A 23,085-nucleotide genomic window follows, 5' to 3' on the forward strand; every position below is an offset into this window, starting at 1 on the left:
TTTAAAAACTGAAAACTCCCTAAGAATACACTTGACAAGCCACAAAATATATATTAGATTCTTCCCAAGAAATGATATTTGAGACTGGAAATGAAGACATAGCAGCAGCTTCCGTGGAAGGTAATGTACTTTTCCCAAGAATGGCAGATTTGTTTCAATGATTTCACTGTAGCCTATAAACGTGGCACAGCTTTTATGTGTAAAGCATTTACAGCTATCAGAAGATCACAATGCACAGATTTGAATAATTAATGAAGTTACCACTCCTCTTCCTGATGGGTACATTTAGCACAGCTTCTCTCTTTGTTTGGAGACACAAATCGATCCTGATGAAAACAAAACCTTCAATAAGGCTCCATTTTTATTCTTGTAACTTCAGTGTCACACACAGTGTGGGAACTTGGAGCACTGAATTTTACATCCTGGTTTTTAATTCGTGTCTACACAGGTACTCATAAAACCACTTCTTTTTTCACTGTTTATTCACACATTTCTTCAAATTAAAAATACAACTTTTCTACACATGCACAAACTCCCACAGGATGATATTTGTTTTGTAGTCTTCTCTACTATTAATTGCACACTGACATGTCGTTCACCTCTTGTAGCACAGGTTGTGGAGATATAGCCTTGATTCAACACTGGTCATCATAACTTACTAGTATATATACTTCATTCATTTCGCATGAATTACAAACAACCACAATCTTTTAATGACTATAATATCAAAAATCTGGTTTTATTTTAACTTGTGAAGAAGCATGGAGCAGATTTAAGGTATAAAGAAGTTCTAAATTTGCATTTTGTCTGTTAGCAATGATGTGTCCCTGTTCACAAATCAGGTGCCAGCTACAAACGTAACAGTACTCATCAGCAGACCTCTAGATGGTGGCTCCTAAAATCTCACTTTTTTCTAATCTTCGTAGACGTTTTGCAAAATACTGTTTTGGCAAATACATATCTATAAAGATTTTTACTTGCGACCACAGGGGCTTTTTTAAATATCCCATGAGTTGTTTAATCTCAGAGTGCGCATGAAACATTGACCCTTTTGCTTTCTTATTACTTCCTTATTTGTCTGACATCGTTTTCTTCATGAGCACCAACTGGAGGATGCCTGCCCTCACACTGTACTGTATGTACAGAAAAGCACAACACTCATCAACGGCATTCAGAGTCCGGCCGATCTGCTGCCACGAATGGGCTTTTCTGTCACTGCTGTGATAGTCTGGGTCGGACATGTAATAGAGCTCAGGAGAAAGAGATGGCCCCAAACAAGCTTCACCTCCTTCTTCTTTGCTACCAGGACGATGAGTCTTGCCCCATCCGATTGGCTGCCTGAAAGGGAGCAGCAGTGAAAAGTTTGGAGAAGGCCGCACAAAAATAAATCTGAACGTTCTGAAAAACGGAACACTTTGATTTTAATTAATACCAGTCTGGGAGAATGTGTTGTCCCAGTCAAGTCGTCCCTGCTATGAATTCACCAAAAAGACCATACATCAGGCTGCTTGAGAACTGTTTACTCCACAAATAGATCAAAAACGGAACGCACGGGGCTCTTTATGCGAGGATTAGCGAGCGGAGAAAATGCTACATGGGTGATATTGACAGTGTTGATCTTGGCAAAGAAAATAGCTCCCGGAACTGCTATTGGCAGGAACGTGTTCTCGACAAATAATGTAAAGACATGTGATTATGAGCACAGATTCTGTGTACACGCGCATAGATACAGGCACAAGAATGTGTTTCACAATTTCCTGTGCCTGGCATGACAACCACCTTTCACAATATTGTAGCAGACTGGGATATATACTGTATGTGTGTATCCACAGCCTGACATATCTTATTCCTGTCTGCCACAGAGTTTCATTGTTTTCAAAACCTGTCACAGCAGTTGTTTATTTTAAAGGCAGTCGCACATCCAGTGTCCTGTTGCCGGAAATATTCACAGGCGCTCCAAATATGTGATAATGCAGAGGTGAGACAAATCCATTGTTTGGCTATTCTCAAATCTTTTTCTAAAAACCAGACCAGGTTTTATTTTAGTTTTTAAACAAGTAAACTGAGTTCTGGGGGAACTTGACGACTTATTAATAAGTGCTGCAGAATTATTATTATTATTTTATTTTTTTCAATTTTAAAAAGGAAATACAATGTCTACAATACTTCATGTTTATCAAACCACGAGCCTGTAGCTAACGTTAGGTAAAGTCATATCTCGCCCGAAGAACATTGTATAAGCCTCAGCTTACTTTTCTTTGTGAATCATCAAATGTTGAACAAAGATGTTGCATCTCCAGCCTGGTTTGTTTTCAGCTGCCATCCCTCCTTTAGTGAGCACAGGATTGTCTCCAACATATTTAATGGTAACCACTGGTTGTAGAGAACCAGTACCTAGAATACCAGTATACAATATATAACAAACACAACTGTTTAGTTTTCATATATGCATGTGATTTGATGGGTAACGGGGCTCACAGACCATTTTACAGCTGCATCACCGGTCGCATATGAATCTGTATGACCTCTGAATTACAGTCTTCATTACCACTGATATGCAAACACAAAATAAGCAGTGACTTGCAGATTTTCCTGCTGAGTCATCCCTCAGGTAGCTGAAGCCTGGAGTCAGTTTAGTCCACATAACTCTTAGAAATATCCCATAAAAAATGGTAATGTGTCTTTTTTCATGTTGGGCATGTTTATCAGTTTTAAATCGTATTAAAACTGAGCTTTACTTCCTCATATGAAGGAGCACATGAGAACACGTAACGTTCTCATGTGTACTATTAGGGGCTAAGGTGTCTAAGGTGTGATATTATGCCACACACCATAACATCTGTCCAGTATAGCTAACGTGCCACATATGCTGCTTGTTTTTTCCTTTAAATATTGATGATGCCAGTGAAAATAAAAAAAATAAGATTTAAAGGTGACATGTTATGCTCATATTTAGATTCCTACTTGTAATTTGTGTTACCACTTGAAAAGGTTTACATGCTCTAATGTTCAGAAAAGGCATCAGTCTTCTCGCACTGCCCATTCCTGCAGCTCCTCTTTTCACTCTCTGTCTAAAACACCTAGATTTGATTTAGCTCCACCTCCCGATAAACCCCAGTCTGCTCTGATTGGCCAGATGGCCCTGTCTGTTGTGAGGTTGGTCAACCCAACTTCAGAATGTGCAGGAAATGTTGCGCCACTTCACCAGAAAAGTGGAGATTCTCAGATTGCAGACGGGGTTACCCCAAAAGAGTCCAACTATAACATCACAGTGGGAGAGAAATCTGAACAGGTTGTTCAGATCAAGGCTGTAGGGTTCAGCCAGCTCATAAAAAAACAACAAGGTGGTATTTTTTCACAGTTTGTGGACCGGCAGGCTCCACAGATACACACATTTATGTGCACAAACACTGAAAAGTGATTTTTCTGTTTTACCATCATATAATACAGTATCCATGCATGTACATAATATCTTTCTACACATTCCCACTGTATTTTACAGTTAGGACGTGTGTACACTAAGAGTTGCAGTTAATTGTGAGAGAGCAGATTTGTCCTCAATAGCACAATAGGTTTGAAAGATGTCATTAAATTTGGGGAAGGTGCAACATTGTTCACGTCCCCCGGCTGAACTGAGCATTACTGTCTCTCACAGATGCAGATCTACATGTACAACTCGGATGACTTCGACAGCCTCGGCGCAGCGCTCAGGGAGAAGAGGATCATCGCAGGCATGGCCGTGTTCTTTCAGGTGAGAACCTTCTATTTTGTACGTCTGCGTGTGTGTGAGCACTCGTGTGAGAATGTGAGGAAGACGTTCTTCCAGGTTCTTTCCAGTCTTTCCTTATGAAATATGGGACTTGAAATTAAACTTCTGTCATTTTCTGCTCATCACTGTGTCATAGATTGTACACACAACACCCCCCCAGCAAAACAAAGAGTATCTGTAAATTATCTTATCCTACATGAAAATGGAGCTTCAGGCCTCGTGGAGTCTTTGCTTTTAGGCTGTTTTAAAACCAAATTCACTCAGAGTTTGTCAGATGGAATGGTAAATAGTAAATGGACTGTATTAATATATGTATATATATTTTCCTTTAAGACCTATAGACCACTCAAAATGCGTGACAGTAGTCACAGTCACATAAACGCTGCACATTTTCTGCCACATTCATACACTGGCAATTTTTGGTCGAGTGTCTTGCGAACTGGGATTCACGAGTCCTCTGGGTTTCACTCAACACAACACATTGATCAACTGACCCATGTGGCTGCATGGTGGTTATCAAGGTCCTTTTTTGTTTCTTTGGTCAGGCAAGTCAACTTTTTGGAATTAACTGGAACAAAATATTGAAGATTGGCTAAAAGTAAAGCCGTGTTCATCAGTCTGGTAAACTTTTCAAATCCAAACTGTTGAACCTAACGTTTATTAGCATTTCACTTCATTAAAACGCTCTCTCTCTCAGCAAGTCGGTTCCATTTGTGATGCACAATTTGGTAAAAAAAAGTCTGATTTGTCGGTGTTGGGGTGCTGTGACCGTGTTAGCTGTAAAACCTGTAGATCAAGATAACAGTCTGCTCTCCTTTCCCCTGGCCTGTTAAGCGGAGCTGTGGGTGGACTGGGATCCTCGTATAGGCTCCATCACTCTCAATTGGCACGAATAAAAAGTTCATTTGAGGCCATCGATTACCTAAGTGGCTTTTACTTGGACCATTAACCCCCAGTTAATATTTCCTCCTCTGAGTTCAGTCTCTCTTGCTCTGTATGTGTATATATATATATCTTTCCCTCCCTCGCGTCCAGGCTCTGTCTGAGTGTTGTACAGACAGAGATGCATGTAAAAAGCTTTTACACTCAACTGAATCATAAAGATATCTCTTTCTTCCATCTTTGCTCTCTGGGATTTCTCATTTCGCCAAAATGATGCTGTTTCCAAGTGGCCGCTCCATTTTGAAGCCTCGGGTTTCGCATCTTGACCAGCGCATTTTATGTAGGATTGGAGGTGGGTCCGACACCTGCAACCATGCACCGATTGGACAGTACCAGCTGTCAATCACGCTGTAGCCACCCTATGGTGCTTCTTTTGTCTATTTTACTCTAAATGAGACCACAATTTACAAAATGAACATCACGCTCTACTGATGAAGACTTGAAACTGGCGATTGAGACCATGAGCTCCTCAGGAAAATATTTACTGACGTTATATACATACCCTGGAGGAAAGGTCATGAAGTTCATGGGGACCAGTAGAATGAACAGTCAAACAGATTATGAGATATTTTGCGAGTAACTTGAGTGATACAATGTCTGAACACGGCACAATCCAGTGCTGCTTATCTCGGCCGCTGCATTGAACTCATTCCGTGTTTATTAGTGATTAGAAATGAAAAGCTGCCTCGGCTCCGGAACGGTGGCATCGCAAAGACTGGAAATCCGAGAGGGCAAATGAATGTGTCCCACCAGATTTTGGCACACACGACTGTGTTCCCACACTATTAAATCATGAGAGGGACAGAGAAGGAATGAAATGAATCTCACCTCAACCGTACTCTTTGGAAATGTAAACTTTTTATTGATGTCAAAACACACTTAATGCCTCCCATACACTAGACGACTTTGAGAAGACACTGAAAAGACTTTTAAAAGACTTCAGTCTGACGCCCTCTCACATCTAAAGACAATTTGTCATTAGTCGCAGAGTTTTTAGTCGCGGTCTTGCCACCAGCAGCTTTTAGCCACTAAGTGTCCTAATGTGTGTGTGCAATGGTCTGTACAGAAAATACCAACCAACAAGAAAAAGAGAGGATGCCGCAGAATGTGGAGACGACGGGAATACATGCTGCAACATCGCACGGAGACTCCGGTGAAGCCTCGAACGCCGCGGTTTCGAAACTACCTGGTTGCTCTGTCCCCGTTCACGCACCCGGGTAGTCTCGAAACCGTGGCGTTCGAGGCTTCATCGGAGTCTCCATGCGATGTTGCAGCATGTATTCCCCGACCCCTACACGCTTTTCTGCTTCCAGTCTGGTTGATTTTATCGGAACGTCAAGACGAGAAAAAGACCGACTTGAAACAGCTCGGATCACCACCTTACACCAAACGATCCAGATGACGGGAGCGCGCCTCAGCTCGAGCAAAACTCTCATGACTTTATACCGACAATGGAAATTGTGTCTATGACAGTGAAATCGCTTGAAAGTGGTCAGGTGTAAGGCCGGCATAAGACTACAACCATACACAGGCTAATGGTCAAGTCATCCGATCGTCTGGTTTAGTTGTTTGTCGCGAATCACAAAATGTACATTTGAGAACTTTGTGCGGGGTTTTTTGTATTAAGCATTAGAGCATAGGTTCGTCCCAAAACAAGGAAATAATCTTCTGGAGGAGCATGTATAATCGAGGAAAGAAGCAAAAAAGAGTAAGCAGTATGGCAGGTAAAATGGCGGCCAGCTGAAAAGTATCCAGATGGATGACAGGTTAATCCTGTTGTCCTCCAGCATGGGACAACACTCTATCTACTCTTTTGGATCACTTTACATCCTCCTCCCTTGGCGTGGCGATACGAACACTTCTGCTCTGAAGCTGATGATGTTGAGCCGTTGCAGCCCACAACTTGAAAGACCGATTGAACCCGCGCCCTCAATGAGTTGGCTCTCTCGCAGGCGGATCATCTCCGCGGGCTTGGCGCTCGCGCGCCCTTGTTCCCATGCAAAAGAGGAGCGTGTGGGTGTCGGCCTCACAAGTGCATTTTTCTTTATTCACACAGATGCCACCACTCACTCCCCTGCCCAGCTCACATGCTTCAATTGGTCTTTGGCAACACTGTTTGTTTGTGTGTGTGTGTGTGTCTTCGTCTGGAATCTTTGTGAGGACCAGTTAAAGACCCTTCCCCCCTTCTGTTGCCCGTCCCCGCAAATTCAAAGGCCTGTTTGAGGTTTAAGTCTCTGTTTTAATGTTCAGGAGTATAATAGTTTCCTCCTCAAGTGCGTGTGTGTGCGTGTCCCCTGGGCCTGCTCACCGTGTTGACGGTGATGAGTCCTGCTGAGAGAGAAGCTCTCCTCCCGGACTGAAGAGTTTAAACATCACCGCGCTCCACAGAGACAGTGAGGCAGTTTGAGCGACTGTTTTCCTGCCGTTTTCATCACAAATTTTCATTACACAACTGGATTTTGGGTTAGGGTGCATTTCTTGATATAAGCAAATACAGCGTCTTTAACTACTCATGTAGCACCTTTAAAGTTTACATTCTCAGCCAATTCATATTTAGTAGTCTTACTTCAGTGACCTTTAAGTCCATGTTGACCTTGAAAGAGTGACCTTGTATTTCTATTTTTCAAACAGACAATTGATTTATGCTAAAGGGGATAAAGGAATTAATTAATTCTATCATTTTATCAGGATTCTTTTTTCATACTGGCTGCAACATTCATAAGTGTGTGTGCCATCAGACTTTTTTTCTTTCATCTACCTCCACCAGGCCAGCGGTAGCCAAACTTTTTGCTGGTGCCATGTTATTTCCACTTCACGTCATTGGCTGAGCACACGCAGCCATGGGAGCAGTGAGCGCCAGGTTTTAGCACTGTTGAGCTGCCGATGCGCAGTCACCCAGAAGTTAGTCCGGGGCATGCAGAAAGAGAAATGTGCAGCCATCCAATGTGACTACGTGACTTAAAAAAGAAAAAACAGTCCTTGGTGCTTCATTATTTTTCTAATTTAATTCTACTTGCACATTTTTGATGATGATGATATCTCGCCTTCATCGAGGAAAGTGGATTATGTTGAGGTATAGCGACTCAATACAGGCCAGCAGTTGGCGTATCCCCAGATCTGATTTCGTCTGCAGCTTCCAGACATTCTTCCTGTGACCCCGGCCGTCCATCTCACCACTCTCACATCCACGAGCGCCAGTTGTGTGTTCTGTGTTTCCGTGCTCAAACGCGAGCTGACATTGAACCGCTGGTCTCAACAAATTACATTTCAGGTCAGTGTAATTTTGCTATTACGTTCTCATGTGTTACAGTCAATGATTGTGATTGTAGTTTTTTATTCATCCCATGGTAAATGGACTGTACCACACACCGTGTCTTCTGCTTCAGCTGTACGTTCGTACAGCAAGAGCCATTCATCCGTTTATGCGCACTAATATAAAAGGTTAAATAAGACTTCACACCAGATTGATCCAGTGAAACTGAAGGCTAGTTGCTGTTCGTCAGCTTTAATGGCAGGTATGGAATTCCTCATAATCCGTCCTGTGTGAAGAAGGCTGTAGCTGGAGCCTTCAAAACACACCATCCTTGACAGAAGCCTTAAAAGACGTACCCGTGGTATAACTTTCAGAAGAGGAAGACGAGTTGTTCAACCTTGTGAAGTTTTCTTACGGTGTGAACTCATTACCAAACCTCTTCAAGGCAATTGAACAAGTGTGGAACACGTCTTTTCATTGACACGTCAATGGGAATCCCACCAGCATTAAAGGGGCAGTAGGCGATTTTGGAGAAAGATTGTTTTTTGGGGGTGATTTAGGAGAATGTCCCGCATTCCCCCATTTTTCTCGTATTTTGAGATTTCTTTCAAATACGCACACAGTATAAACAAGTGGTCCAGACCCGTCGCATGAGCAAGTGAATTGGTCTGCTGTGAATCAAACCAAGTTTCTCCCCTTTTCATCACTTTGAAGCAATTATAAGTATATGAACTAAATTTTATGAACATGAAAATATATCAATTTCACCTCATTACGTTGACATTATTCTGTTTAATTCTGCAATTTGAATTATAATACAACGCTACATGTATTAATGTACCTGTTAAACGTTTTCACGCGACATGTCAGTTGTTTATTGTCGCCGTGCAAACTATTTTCACATAATTTCTTCAAACTTCACTCAAATTAGCGCAGGACATCTCTCGTCAACCCGCAGACGAGACAGAAGCATCGTAAAACAAGCGTCATATGTGCACTCGTGCCGTGGTGAAGCACAGTCAGCTCTACACGCCACAGAAGGCACGTCAAATAATTTCATCTGCAAATTGTAAAATATTTCAATAAACGAAGGTGAACTGCTCCAGCAGCAGCAGAACATATGTCTCTTCAACATCGCCGGTTATGGCACGTATTATTTCATCCATATCAGTAACAGAGACTTCACCTAGACCTGTTGCGAGTTTTTTTAAAAAGTGATTTTCATTTTAACATTGATGCATATCTGCTTAAGTCCATAACTTAACTCCTGCTGACTGAACTTCTTCTTATTTCCCTTTAATGCCATTTTCATTATTTAACTATTCCTGACATGGATTATACTAATTTTCCATCCCAGTGTACGTTCGTTGAAATACGCACAGTCTAATCCTAGCCAATTATTCAAACAATGTTTAGTTAACCCACATTCTTTAAGGCCATGTTATTGCCTTTTCAACTTAATATTTTCTATACACATATTATCTAAATCCTTCTCAGCCAAAGGTTGAACCGTATTCTTGTAATTCCCTTCATGTGGAAAGAAATAGTGGATCCAGTTTCACAGATCGACAGCGTCTACGCGTTAGGATGGGGTCAATTAAACAATAATACTAATTGTTAAAGTCATTCTATCGCTATCATTGAAAACTATGCTGCAATGTAATTTTCATCAATAGTAAAATGACCAAAAGTTCAATATATAATGACGTTGTGCTAACGCAGTCCTGTTTTCTTTCTTCCCCGAGTATTTCTCCTTCCATGGGCCCCTCCCTCCCCAGCCCGTCAGTGTGCATCCGCAGCAGCTACACAGTTGCGTCAGTGTCATGTATTAATTAAATCATCACACTCGAGTTACAGGGCAAATTGGCCCCATCATCTCGACTGAGCTTGGGAATCACGCTTGTATGACCCACCGCTGCTCTGCAGCGCAGCCCCTGACTGAAATAGATGGCGGCTGTAAACAGCAATCATTGCCCTTTTTATTTGCTTATTTACGGCGCCGCGTGCCTCCGCCGTTCGCCTCGCTCTCAACTAGAAGCAGAGACATGCAAAAAGCAAGGCTCATCTGCCATGTGAATCATATGAAACACATACTTTTTTTTATTATTTGCTCCTTAAGTTAACACAAGAATGATGCTGAGTCTCTTTTCACATGATTCTGAAGCATCCACAACTCATTTAATACTACAAAGTGAGAGGAAGGGGGAGGGAGGAGAACAAACAAAGAGAATAAAGGGAAATGTTTCTCGTGTGCTGACAAAAAAATGACTTATTTAGACAATGACAAGGAACGAAGACAATACATCTAAACACATTTTAAATCAGCCTCATCCTCATGGCATTGATACCATCAAAAAAGATTGTGAAACATGTGGAGCAAGTCATTTTGTTGATCTCTGTCCAGCATACTTGCGAACCTTGAGACTTAGAACATAGGGAGATTTCCAAAACCAAAGCGGGGGTTTGAGCTTTAAAGACATTGTTTCCCAAACTCTGGCCACTTCAAAAGAATGAAAATTAAAAAAAGGAAATTAATACATTTCAACAACATTTATATGTTGGATAACATTATTTCATAATTTAATGCTTATTGTAGTTAAAAGTGCTAAGCCTTGTAGCCTGTAGCAAAGTCCTTGAGGGAAAAAATGGTCTGGGCCAGTCGGCTACAAACGGAAACTCCGCTTTCCATAAATAAACACATTTGCATGTATATTTTTCTCTATTCTTCTCTATTTCTCCCTGACCGCTGTGAAGTTAGTTTTAAGTTGGATAGGCGACTGGGACGGGAGTGAATATCCGTCGAATATCCAACTTAAAACTAACTTCACCGCGGTTTCTCCCTAACTCGTCACGTCTTCTTCCTCGTCTCCTTCTTCTACTCAGGGATTTAACGGCAGCTTGCATCCTTGCTGCCCACTCCCGGCGCGGACATGGATGTAGCGCTTTTCCGCAGAACAGGGTGTGAAAACGAAAGTGGGGAAAGGTGTGAAATCTTGTCAGGAATGCGGGAGAATTTTGACCCCGGGGGGAAAACGGGAGAGGGTAGTGAAAATCGTGAGTCTCCCGGGAAAATCGGGAGGGTTAGCAAGTATGCTTTCCAGCACGTTCCATGCAGGAGTCAGATCAAGAGCAAAAGCCAATTTACTAAGGGGGGGCATTTCACCAAAAGCTTCAAATAAGCAGGTTTGGGCACCTTAAGGGCTCTGTGTTCCTCGAAATGAAATTGTGTTTTAAGATTTGTCGTCCAAGCAAATCCAAAGGCAGAAGTGTTTCTACCAAGTGGCAACCCACCCTGACGACACCCATTGGTCTGCGAACTGCCGTTTTGAAGCTTTGTTTAGGACGCTGCCGTGTGCCATTTCATAAAGGATGGACAAACAACGTATTTTGTCATTCACTTATGAGGACTTGTTGCTTTATTCCCGTCAGTGAACCCTTCTTGCTTTAACGTAGAGAATCCCGGTTGCAATGAATTGCATGTGAAATAATGAAAGAAGATTGTTACTCATGGTGGACGGTGTCAGTGAAAAGAGTGATGGTTAAAGTAATATAAAAAGTTTGTTGTAAGATACTGAAGTGAAGATTTGGTAAAGGGAATTCTGATTGTCACTACATAAGACTAGATTATGTGATTGACAGCATATTCAATCTTGGTTATATTTCTTTCCTAGAAAACAGTGAGGTTCATTTGAAGTGATTCTTCCTTTTTGGTGGTAGCAGTGTCAAAGACGAGGTTCCTTAGCAAGAGTAAGCACAGCGTTAAAAAAGACATGATGTGAAGATTCCATACCACTTCATCCTGCTCCAAGGCCTATATATGACGATGGTCGTTCTGGTCGTTATTTGGACAGTCTGGTTATGTAAAAGCCGATAAACCAAAAGCGTAAAAAGTAACATTATGTCTCACACAATGAATGAGTCGTCAACCAACTTATCAAAGACAGAGATTTGTATTCGATGTGATGTCACACTCGGAGTCACCACTTCACAGTCCCTACCTTGTCTAAGGAGGACTGACCTCATCTGTTCTGAATCAGCACCGGGAATGACCAGAAGCTGGATTCCATTTTAAATCCACCGTTACTTTTAACACAAAGGAAACAGACAAAGACGCTCTGGGTCTTTAGCTTGTGCAGATGGCTGGATGACTTAAAGACAGAATGTTCTGCAGATACAGATGAGAGTGTTTGAAACACCTCCTGTGTAGACATCCAAGCATAACCAGAACTCAGATTTATGACCAGAAGCACTAGTGCTAGTCCTAGAAGGTCTGTCTCCCTAAACCGGCACCTAGCAATGCCTGGAAGGCCCGATTCCCTTAAATCTTACTTTAATATCTCCATCTATCCATCCATCCATTATCTATACTGCTTTATCCATTAATGGTCGCGGGGGAGGAACCAGGAGAACCCGGAGAGAACCGAGTCACGAGAACATGCAAACTCCACACAGAAAGGCCCTGGTCAGTTAGAACTGGGATTTGAACCTAGAACCTTCTTGCTGTGAGCCAACAGCGTTATCCACTACACCTATCACTAGGTATTATATATATATATTTTTTTTTTTCTCCTTCTTTTCTATCACTTCAAATTAAATATGATCAGAGTGCATGGCTTCATTTCGTCTATACAGAAATGACCACAAGGCCCAGAATTCTGATGTATGTATTTTTACATGAAATGGCCATCACTCTACTTAAAGGGGCAGTAAGCGATTTTAATCCAATACACTCTTTGTAAAATGCAGCAAAAGACCTGCTCTTACAAACATTATCCTTTTGGCTAAATTCAGAATTTTACCAGGGCCAAATCCAATTCCACCACCTACTGACAAAGTGGTCATATAATTAGTAACTGCACTTCAATGTGTCTTGTTTGAAAGACGTCCAACCATCACATCTGTTATGCCATTGATTCATCAGCGGTTAGTGCTGCCGTTGCCCAGAGGAGTAAGTGCGCAAGTGAGTCTCTGTGCGGCGCAGAAGGAGGTGAAGGAAGTCGAGAGAAAGGCGGATCTTGAATGGATGACAGTGGGAGGAAGGGATAGGCGATGAGAGAGAAATATGAGGACATGTCACATTGTGCTGTTTTTTCCCCTCTTTCTTTTTTTCCTGATCTGTCACTGCAGTTCTCTGTCCCTGGAGAGAAAGAGGGAGCTCGAGCTGTGAGAACAAATGAAGAGAAAGAACGAAGGATGCAGGATTTAAAGAGGGAAAAGGGAGAGAGAGTAGGACATTGCGAAGTGAGGCCTGGTGGCTGAGGATCTCTGGGGACGAGCCTGTGGGCTTTCAGAGACAAACATTAATAATGAAACGCTAATTCCCTCTGTCCTCCTTTCGTTCCTCTCCTCCTCTCTGTCCCTCTGTCATTTTCTCTCAGTCTCCATGGCTGCCTTTATTTCTCTTAATCTCTTTTCCTTTTACACACACACACACACACACACACACACACACCTCACCCACTTTCTGTCTCGCCTTTGCACCGAAAAAACAAGCTCCTTATTGCAGTCCCAGTTGTGAACTTCTGCTAAGTCAAAACTGTGTCTAACATTACCACAATTAAGTTTGAGTTAAATCCAATAATTGAATGTTTCGCCTGCTTCATCAGCTGAACAAGCCCATGTTGTCCATTAGGGGGTGCTCACACAGAGATTGGACTGTATTTATATTATTATTAATAATAATAATAATGATAATAATGATATCAATTAATTGTATCTATTTAGCACCTTTCAGTAGCAGCTTCACAAAGTGCCTTCACAAAGACATACAAATTACAGACAATTAAAATCAGCATTCCAACGAACAGTACGGTTTTCGGAGCTCAGGGATTCTTGATTGACAGCAGAGAGGAGGGAGTTGCAGTGGTCCAGGCGGGAGAGGTCGAGGGTGTGGGTCAGTTTTTCCAGGTCAGGTGAGAGCATTGGTTTGATGTTTGAGGTAATTGTTTAACAGGAGGAAACATGATTGAACGACTTCTTTTTAATATGTGGGTCAAAGGTTAGGGCGGCGTATTTATACAGCACTTTCACACCGTGTTGCCATGTACTGCACTCTTTCTGTCAAATCCACACACAAGTGTCTCGCCCAAGGACACTTTGGCAAACCGACTGCGGAAAGCAGGGATTACATTACTGAATTTCTGGTTAGTGGGCGACCCTCTCTACCTCCTGAGCCACAGCCGCCCACAAAGACAATTGTTTTCCAATGGCGTGCCACCTGACATGCACTCCTCATTTGTCACACGGTCTCCTAGCTTTTCCTAGCGGTTCAATTCGTTCCACTTGTTTTCCCGCCTGTGGCGTGAGACACCAGCCTCCGGAGTCACAGTCGGAACAGGCGGCCTCAGACAAAGACGGTCTTAGATTGGTTGATGAATCTGGATAAGGTCAAATGCATGTTATTGTAGAGAGCGTTTCACGGGACCCGCAAGAACGTCTGTGGATGTGGAGTGCAGTCCTTCAGTAGGTAAGGCCTGCGAAAGTTCAGGCATGATTAAAACCTCACTTGACGATTCCTGCGGCTCGCACTGACGGCATATTTAAGGAGGCAGTAACCTGCAGATGCCTCTTGCTGTTTCCCCCAGTCTCACTGTGTGTGCCGTCCCTGTAGAGTTCAAATCTCATTTGCAAATTTTCACACAATCAAGTTACAAACAGACTTTAGATAACCCCTTATTATTACGCGACAAGACCCTTAGAAAAAAATGTTTTTCATTCACATTTGAGCTTGAATGATGAACCATGTTGGCTCAGAGTTAAGCCATGAAGTTAAGCCATGAAGAAATGACTATGTTATTTAAGCTGCCGTGTACATTGATCATGCGGTAAAAACTCATATGGGCCACCCACATGGTGCCATTCCACAGAGTGTGGAGATAACTCTTTGGCATTTTTGTTGATGGCAATGTAATGGCACTGTGGCAAACATCCTTGCCACCCCGGGTCGCCCAACACACGCCAGAACAACAGGCGCTCCCCGGTAGCTCTTTATTAAGAACACAACTCAAAACATGCTTCAACTGAAATGCCATGCGACACTGCTCTTCTCCTGTGTCTCTCCTCTCCGGACGCTTCTCTAGGCTCTTTGACCAGCTGGAGGTCACGCCTGAGCCCCCTCCCCCCTCACAGTCACTATCAGTGAATGTGTAGTATCCTAAAGAATCCACCAATGGGGGATTGTACTTTTTTGTAGTGTCTCACACTTCAGCAACAGAAACTTGTCGTTTTGTTGCCGCGCAGTTCAGCAGATGCTTAACCGCGGAGGCTGATCAGACTCGGGGGTCAGTTTGGAAGGCATTAGTTTTTTAGCCATTTATTTATGTATTTATTTATTTTTATATTCACACTTTTTTTTTTCTTTTTCTCTTCCGGCTTCCATGACAACAATGGTGCTCCAATTGAACGCCAGGAAGAGCATTTGCGTTGCTATGGCATCGCTCACTCTCGGAGCCTCTCAGAGTCTGTCGATTGCCGCTGATTGTTTCTCCTCATTACGCCGCATGTGTTTTCTCAGTATCTCTGCTGTGCCTTTTTACTAACACCCCCCCCACACACACACACACACACGCACACTTTGCCCCCATCTCTTTCTCCTCATTGAGCGTCAATCTGTTTTTTTCTCTCTATATTGTTTTCCAAAGGTGGATCGAAACATATATCGTAAGATGCTTCACTGTGATCACAAATAGATGTGTGCATTACATGAGCTTGGATAAGAAGACACTTCAGGTCCTGGCGGGGAACTGAGTCACTGACGCAGCGTGTGGGTTCAAACTGGAGAGTCAGTATCGGCCAGGGAGGCGTAACAGTAATGCGATTACTTCTGTGTAATGAGCAGCGTCAGATGCAGAGATTACATTACAGTTACTAATCCCAACAACGGTGACATGTAGCCTTGTTGGCCGTCTTCCTGGGAGTTCTTCATAATAATATGAATAATCCTTTAATGTACGCGGCGATGTTTTCCATGGATACTACGGCTCTGTGACGAACACCGTAGCTCACCGCAGATGTCTTTCTCTTTGTGTTCCTCAGGTGGGGGGGAAGGACAATCCTGCCGTCGACCCCATAATCCATGGCCTGAAGGGTGTGGTCCATCATGGTGAGTGGCGCGCGCGCACACACACACACACACACACACACAGTGCTACGATTCTCTCTGACTCGTTGATGTACAAGCAGTAAATGTACGAGCAGCACAATTAAATATAATCTCTTAGTTTGTTCAAAAAATCATTAGAGATACTATTCACTCATATGGCTGCATGCATATTTTACATGTCTCCCTGCTCTTCTGATCTCTAGACAAACATATATCATTTCTGTCTCTCAACAGTGCTCAGTGTGTAATGTTGATTTGATTTTTTTTTTTACTCCTCTCCATGACGGTGGAAAATGCAAATGAAAACCGATCATGGGACGATCATCTGATGTATTTTGCTGTGTATCAAACTTTAATTGCAGAGTTCCACTGCTCATTATTTGGTGCCTCACATACTGTATTTTCACACAGTAAATTAGGACTTCTGGGATGATTCAGTGTTGTTTCTTCTTTTTCTTCCCTTAACAAATTGGAGGGTTTTACATGTTTTCTTTCTGTTCGCACTGTATGCCCTCCGTTCAAAAACAGTTGTCTCACGCACACCAGCCCACAAGTTCATCCCTGTCATGATCAAAACATTTATCCTAAAGCAATGTTCTGTCTGCCCGCCCCAAAGGACCCCGCTCGGCTCGCAACTACAGAGCGAGTGAATTTGGAGAGCTTCGGCGTACACAAATAAAACTTTGATATGAAAAAGAAATAAAAAAACACGGCGTGATACTTGCTCTTTATCTCCGGCTCAGCTGTCTTGGAAGAAAAAAAAGCTCCTCTGCCTCCATAATTCATCCAACACAAAGACCACTCCAGTTCAATCAAGGCCACACTCCCATCCCTCCCACAGGGAGGGCGGTCGGTTAATTTTCTCCGTCTCCACCAGTGCTACTCCACCGAGCAGCGGGTGGTTAAATTTTTCACAGCGCTCCCTTCTCCCGTTGCCGGGCTCGTCTGGCGGACGTGCACCGCAGGTCCGACTCCGCTGCCTTTGTGCCTCATGCCTTGCTGCATTTTACATGAAACCGCGCCGGGAACAAATGACCTCTGACTGGCCGCGCCAGCGAGTGGCTCCGTGCCATCCCTGTGGAATCGGCCCGGCACGAAGGAGCCGGGCCCGATTTACATAGCGGACACGTGAAAGGCTCTCGGCGGCCGAAGAGAGGAGCCCATTGTCTGCGCGGGGTTCTGCAGGAAGACGCAAAGACTGATAATGATGCGCCGGGATGACGGGGAAGACGAAGGGGGCAGCAGCGAGGAGGAGGAGGACGAGAGGAAATTCTGTACGCTATATTATCCGGAGATGTCCTCATCACCACTGCAGTGATCACCATCATCACAGTAAAGTAGCTCATACCAACACATCTGGAATACTCACAGGCGTCGGACAGGTGTTTGAGTCGGCGCAGTCGTGATCGTGGAGCGGAGCAGCGGTGTCGAGGTCCCGATCAACCGAGGGTCTCACCCGTTTGTGCAGCATCAACTAACCTCATCCTACATTTGACGCCCATATTAAATTTGTGCAGGACCTCCTTCTGTCACCTCAGGAACATTTGTATGTCAGATGCCGAAAAAACTTTTGTCTCCTCAAGGCCGCTGCAACGCTCTCCACATCGGGACTCCGCGCAAGAGCCTTCCAAAAGCTTCAGTACGTCCAAAACAGCGCCGCTAGGATCCTGATGAGGAAATAGGAGAATATGACCACGTCGCGCCCGTCCTTCACTCACTCTACTGGCTTCCTGTCTCATTCGGGATCCAATACAAAATCTCCCTTCCTCACCCGTCAGCACATCCATGGTAATAATTGTATTATTTGTATTACAAACCACGTTACAGTAGATACATCTCAAATCAAATCCATTTGAGTTGATGAACATCGATGTCGGTGCCAAATGTTCACCACAATCTGACCTGTAGCTGTTGAGATACAGAAAATAATTAAATATGAAATACGTCGGGGGGTGTTACATGATATCGTTCTTTACGAGTGGGATGAGGCATCTGTTCTGAGACAGACAGAACATTTCCATCCAAGCTTCCAACACTTGGGTATCCTCACAGAAGAAGCAACACACCGCACCAGAAAGTCTGAAGGACAGATATGTTGACCGATAATCCATGTTCCCCAAGTCTTGTGTAGAGGATGAATAAGAGGCCTTACACCCGAGCACCCCATGGTGTTCCTCATCTTCCTCCCCCACGGTTGAAACAAACCCAGACTGTATCTTCTTCAAACTCCTGCAGAAAAAGAAAACAAAGGCACCTCGATGGGGGGAACCACCGTGAGCCGTATATGCCCTTTCAAAAATGAATGGCCAATCAGGGCCCACACCCGTGGACACCTCTGCATTTGGGTCCAGTTCCTACATCCACCATAACAAGTGTCTGACTAAGATGAAGACTCTTCTCTTTAGTTTTCATTTTTTTCTACTCAACAGGACAACATATTTGATATCAGTTATGGCATTATTAACAATTTTTGGGGAGAACAGGAGCGCAGGAAGTTTATCAAAGTTGTTCACACTCAATAAATAGAAAAAAACCAGGTGAGAGCATCAACTCATGCACGGAATTTGACATCAACCTGCGGGGGAGGGATAGGTTCCCACATAAGCAGGTTCTTCTTTATCTTTTAAGCCACCCGTTCAACGTGGATCCCCTCATAACTTCTTTGTTCCATTAAATAAAAGAGGGTGGTGCCAGGTCGCCTTCCATCGAATTAGCATTAAGCGTCTGTGAGGTAAATGCCACAGCATTTGACTGGTAAAGGGACAAATATCGCAAGATATATAGAGTTAGGGACTATTGTTCTGTCGAAAAATGTACTGTACAGGCACACTTCAAATGTGAAGAAAATTGTTGGAATGAGTTACATGAACAGCACATGTGGTCCCTGGTGATTAGCGGGAAATCTAGGACAGCTCTCACCCGAGACCGAGAACACTTCTGACGACTTCGCTTAAGTGAAATTTTGAGACGCCGAGTAACCGCCGCAACCGGAGGCGGATGTGAGTGGGCGAGGAGTAAATTTGACTGATTAAGAGATCCTGGGTGGTGTTTGGGTAAAGTCTTGTTCCCAGGCGTCTGTTGTGGGAATAATGTGTTGAATTGTATCATATAGTCTTGATTTTCGGCCCTTTGAGATCACGCCCGGCCTCGACCGTCTGCCAAAGGGCAGTTGGAGGAAGAGGACAAGCTTTGAGCTTACATGAATGAAATTTTATCTTTTATTAAATGAAGGCATCAAATCAGATCATTGAATTATTTATAAAGAGATCCTTGAAAAAATACTAATACTAATACATTTTTCATATATATATATATATGTTCCTGAACCCCAGCTGTAATGGGTTTATCTTTTCTGTTATTTCTGTGAACATCTACTTCTTCCCTGCTGGTTGGTGGACGACCTCAACGACGAGTTTATTGCCTCCCAGTCCTAGCTCCACTTAACACACGCCCCAATTGTGCGTTCACACATCCTCCATTCCTGATACAATGACAGGGCGTATGGCGACTGTGACGGAGGGAGGATCTCAACGCTCATTGGCTATGGCGTCACGCGAATATGTCGCCCGAGTTCAAATATTTCAACTCGAGCGATTGACGGCCCGCGAATTTTGCCTGACTCGCATCGCGCACATCGCACCATTCGTGCCGCTATTCGCGTCTTTGCATTGACTTTGTATGTAATCTACCTTGTGTCACAACGCGTCCGGTGTGAACACACCTTAAGGTTTAATACATTTTATTCCACTTAAAGTGAGCCAACCAATGTCAACATTTTCTTTAAGTGAAACACAGGGTCCACTAACAAAAGACATCATGAAAGGGCCTATACATACCATGCACATTCGGTTCATACCACAATCAGGCAATGCTAACTTTTTTCTTTTTTCATATGATAAATGACGTTTTTCATATGATTAATGACGTCACTCCGGTGTTTCCCATCAATTACACAGTCGTGGCAGCCTGCCATAGTCTCATTCATCCCACCACAGAATCATAATGAACAAGAAATAATCCTCTGACTTCCTTGGGTTGTTCTTGGAATGAAATCCAACTGTACAGGCACACGCATCACTGTGTATAAGAGGAGACACTATCTCCACGCATACAGAGAAACTAGTTTCTTACAACCAATTATTCTCGTTAACTTTAAAACGTTTAATGGAATCTCACGAGGAACATAATTCATGTCCATAATCCACTCAAATTAATTCATAATAGCGAAACACATTTAAAAACAACAACAACAAAAAAACAAAACCATAAAACATGACATAAAGTTCCGAATAAATACCCACTATAAATCCCCACGTTTGCCATCTGTTGATAAGACTGGAGAGGGAGTCATTAGCTGCGGGTTTTTGCAGTAAAAATCCACTCATCACTGCAAAATACAAAGTTCTCATCAGTGCATAAAAGCCAAAACCTCATTTGGTGTGCAAATGAAGCAATCTGACTGCAGTGCAGATAAATGAGTCGCCGCTTCTTTTTGTCCCTTCAAATTGTCCAGGACGCCGAAATGAATTGTGTGTGTCTGCTTCTGTGAAGGGTCGCCGACCCTCTGAAGGAGCTGCCGTCCTCACGCAGCAGCTCTGTCCGGGAGTTCAAGAGTAAATGAAGCGGCGGTCGTGAGCGGTTGCGTATTTACACTCTCCCATTGTAGATGCTTAATGACGCTGATGGTAACCCGGAGGCAAACAAACATCGAATTCATTCTGACACTTGCTGCTCATTCTCGGCCGCTGGAAATGAACCGTTTACAGCAGTGCGTGAAAGACGTGAGGCCAGTCGGCCCTCAACCGAACCAGCCTCTTGCTTTGACTCACATGACTCAGGCCGGTTTTCAGTCAAATCCTATTACATTGAAGCACAGACAAATTCCGGCGCACTTCGGCCATGAATTACTACGCCAACTCACGCCGGTGCAGAGCAGCAGCGTTTCACTCTTCTGGTTCATAAAGGTATCCTCTTGCGTCCACAGTGAATGACATGTAGTTTTCTCATTTTCTCCTGAATCAGCCGCGGTAGCTCTGAGTCAAACGGCTGATTTACGGAGTGGCACCGGTGCGAGTTGGCGTAGTACTACATGGCCGAAGTACGCTTGAACAAAAGTGCAAAAATAATTGTCTGTCTGGCGGCAAACTGGCCGTTTTCGGAGGTCCCCTCTGCAACAGTGGGACTTTCGCTACATCCACTTCTCCTCCAAACTCCATAAAATGACATCGCCGATCACCATCTCCATAAGGAAACATATCAACTATGCATAAGTAACTCTTACAACCCCACTTCAAAATCACTGAACTATCCCTTTAACAATTTTTTCCCCACTTTCAGGCATTTTAATTTATCCACACTTTAATGAGAGTGGGAGGTGGTGAGGTACATGGACCATATTGATATAGCGCTTTTCTGGTCATATAAGACTCAAAGTCCCATTCAACCATTCACACAGCGCTGCTGTTTCCCGCACTTTTTCCCCCCATCACATTCATACACTGCCTGAAGAGCCGCCAGAGGCGATCCGGGGTAAAGTGTCTTGCCCGAGGACACATCGGCATGCGGACTGGGGGAAGCTCGGATCAAAGGTTAGGCGGACGACCGGCTCTACCTCCTGAGGCCGATAGGTCTCATATGAATCTGTTCTGCGACAGTGACAGAGAGAGGCGCTGAACAACCAAAAGCAAAGAAATCCTCGCAACACAATGACCAAATGAAGGTGCCGCTTTGCAGGCATCACATGATGTGCGGCTCTCTAAAGGTTTTTTGTCACAACAGCATTAAAGTTCGTCTGATCGCTGCCACAGACCGGATCAAGACAACGCGGCCACGGCTCCGTTTTAAGATCAATGCTGGCACCGAGTGCAGTCACGCACACCCATCGAGTCCTTGGGCGCTTCCCAAAATGTGACTTTGTGCTGAGTGTGTGTGTGCCTTTCCCCTCGCTGTGGAATGAAATATTAAGGCCTGACTGGGGACACTAAGGAACGATTAAATGAATGGACAGCTGTTCTGACGCCTCGCCAGAGGCTGAGGGCTTAAAATACTCGCCGTGTGATAACGGCCCCATGCTGTTCCGACGAATGTGAGACTTCCCTGGGCCCTTCTGCACCGTCGCTGCTGCGACACTGTCACACAATCCACCTCGCCACACCGAAGCGTCGCCTTCTTCCTCTTTCAAACGCCGATTCCTTGCATGTGGCGTTAAGCGTTTACGAAGGGATAGATTCATTTTTCTCCCCCATATACGTGCAGTTGTTTCCTGAGCCGTGTGTTTGGAGCGAGATGTGCCAAAAGGTGTGTTCCATGTTTGAGAGTACAGATTCGGATGTGTAAATCATGAAAAAGACCCGTGTCATCACTTCCCATTCCCCAAGTACAACCCACCAACCCGCAGCCCATCTCCATCAACACCCCCCTGTCCATCTCCAACTCGTCCTCCCTCCCCGGCTCGCTCTGTCGCATGGATTCGACGGAGCTGAAAATGTGTCCCTGAACTTGGCGTCGGTGAGACAGGCCTTGTCACTGGAAGGGGTGAAGAGGAAGAGGAGGGGAGAGCGGGGACGGGGAGTTCCATAGGTCACCGATAAAGACAGTGCATCTTCCCCCTCCGCCTGTCGAGTGACCTGCCCCGCTGCAGGCAGCTGCCCCGTGTCGCAGACAATCATACACAGTCGCCCCGCACCGTGCTTCCACTGCTGTCATCCTCCTTCCTCGCATGTTTCCATTGGAACAGAGATGGAATGCCACCTCCTTCTCCTCTTCCTCCCCTTCTTCTTTTTAACTCAAAACCTGTTTTTTTTTTTCCTTTGGCCACGGTTCACTTCCTCCTGCTGTCCTCTGACAGCTCTCACACTTCCCTTCCCGCCATCATCCTTTCCATTTCCGTGTACTTTCTACGATTGGAGAATTTGTACGAATTGCTGAACTTGCTGGACTAGTCCACAAGTGGTTACCTGGAAAGGCAGGAAACATATTACGCTAAAACAATGGATGGATCGAACGTTCGCCTCTGACGGA

General features: G+C 44.0%; 1 protein-coding gene across 1 annotated transcript in view; it reads left to right on the plus strand.

The window, feature by feature from the left end:
• LOC118309866 (receptor-type tyrosine-protein phosphatase gamma-like) overlaps window positions 1-23,085 on the plus strand; it is a 330,931-nt gene that overhangs the window by 240,492 nt on the left and 67,354 nt on the right. Inside the window, exons 5-6 of the mRNA XM_035632434.2 lie at window positions 3,656-3,751; window positions 15,999-16,065. Coding sequence (XP_035488327.1) covers window positions 3,656-3,751; window positions 15,999-16,065 — 163 coding nt within the window. The remainder of the gene's footprint in view (window positions 1-3,655; window positions 3,752-15,998; window positions 16,066-23,085) is intronic.

The sequence above is a fragment of the Scophthalmus maximus genome, chromosome 6 (genome assembly GCF_022379125.1).
Source record: "Scophthalmus maximus strain ysfricsl-2021 chromosome 6, ASM2237912v1, whole genome shotgun sequence".
Classification (NCBI taxonomy): domain Eukaryota; kingdom Metazoa; phylum Chordata; class Actinopteri; order Pleuronectiformes; family Scophthalmidae; genus Scophthalmus; species Scophthalmus maximus.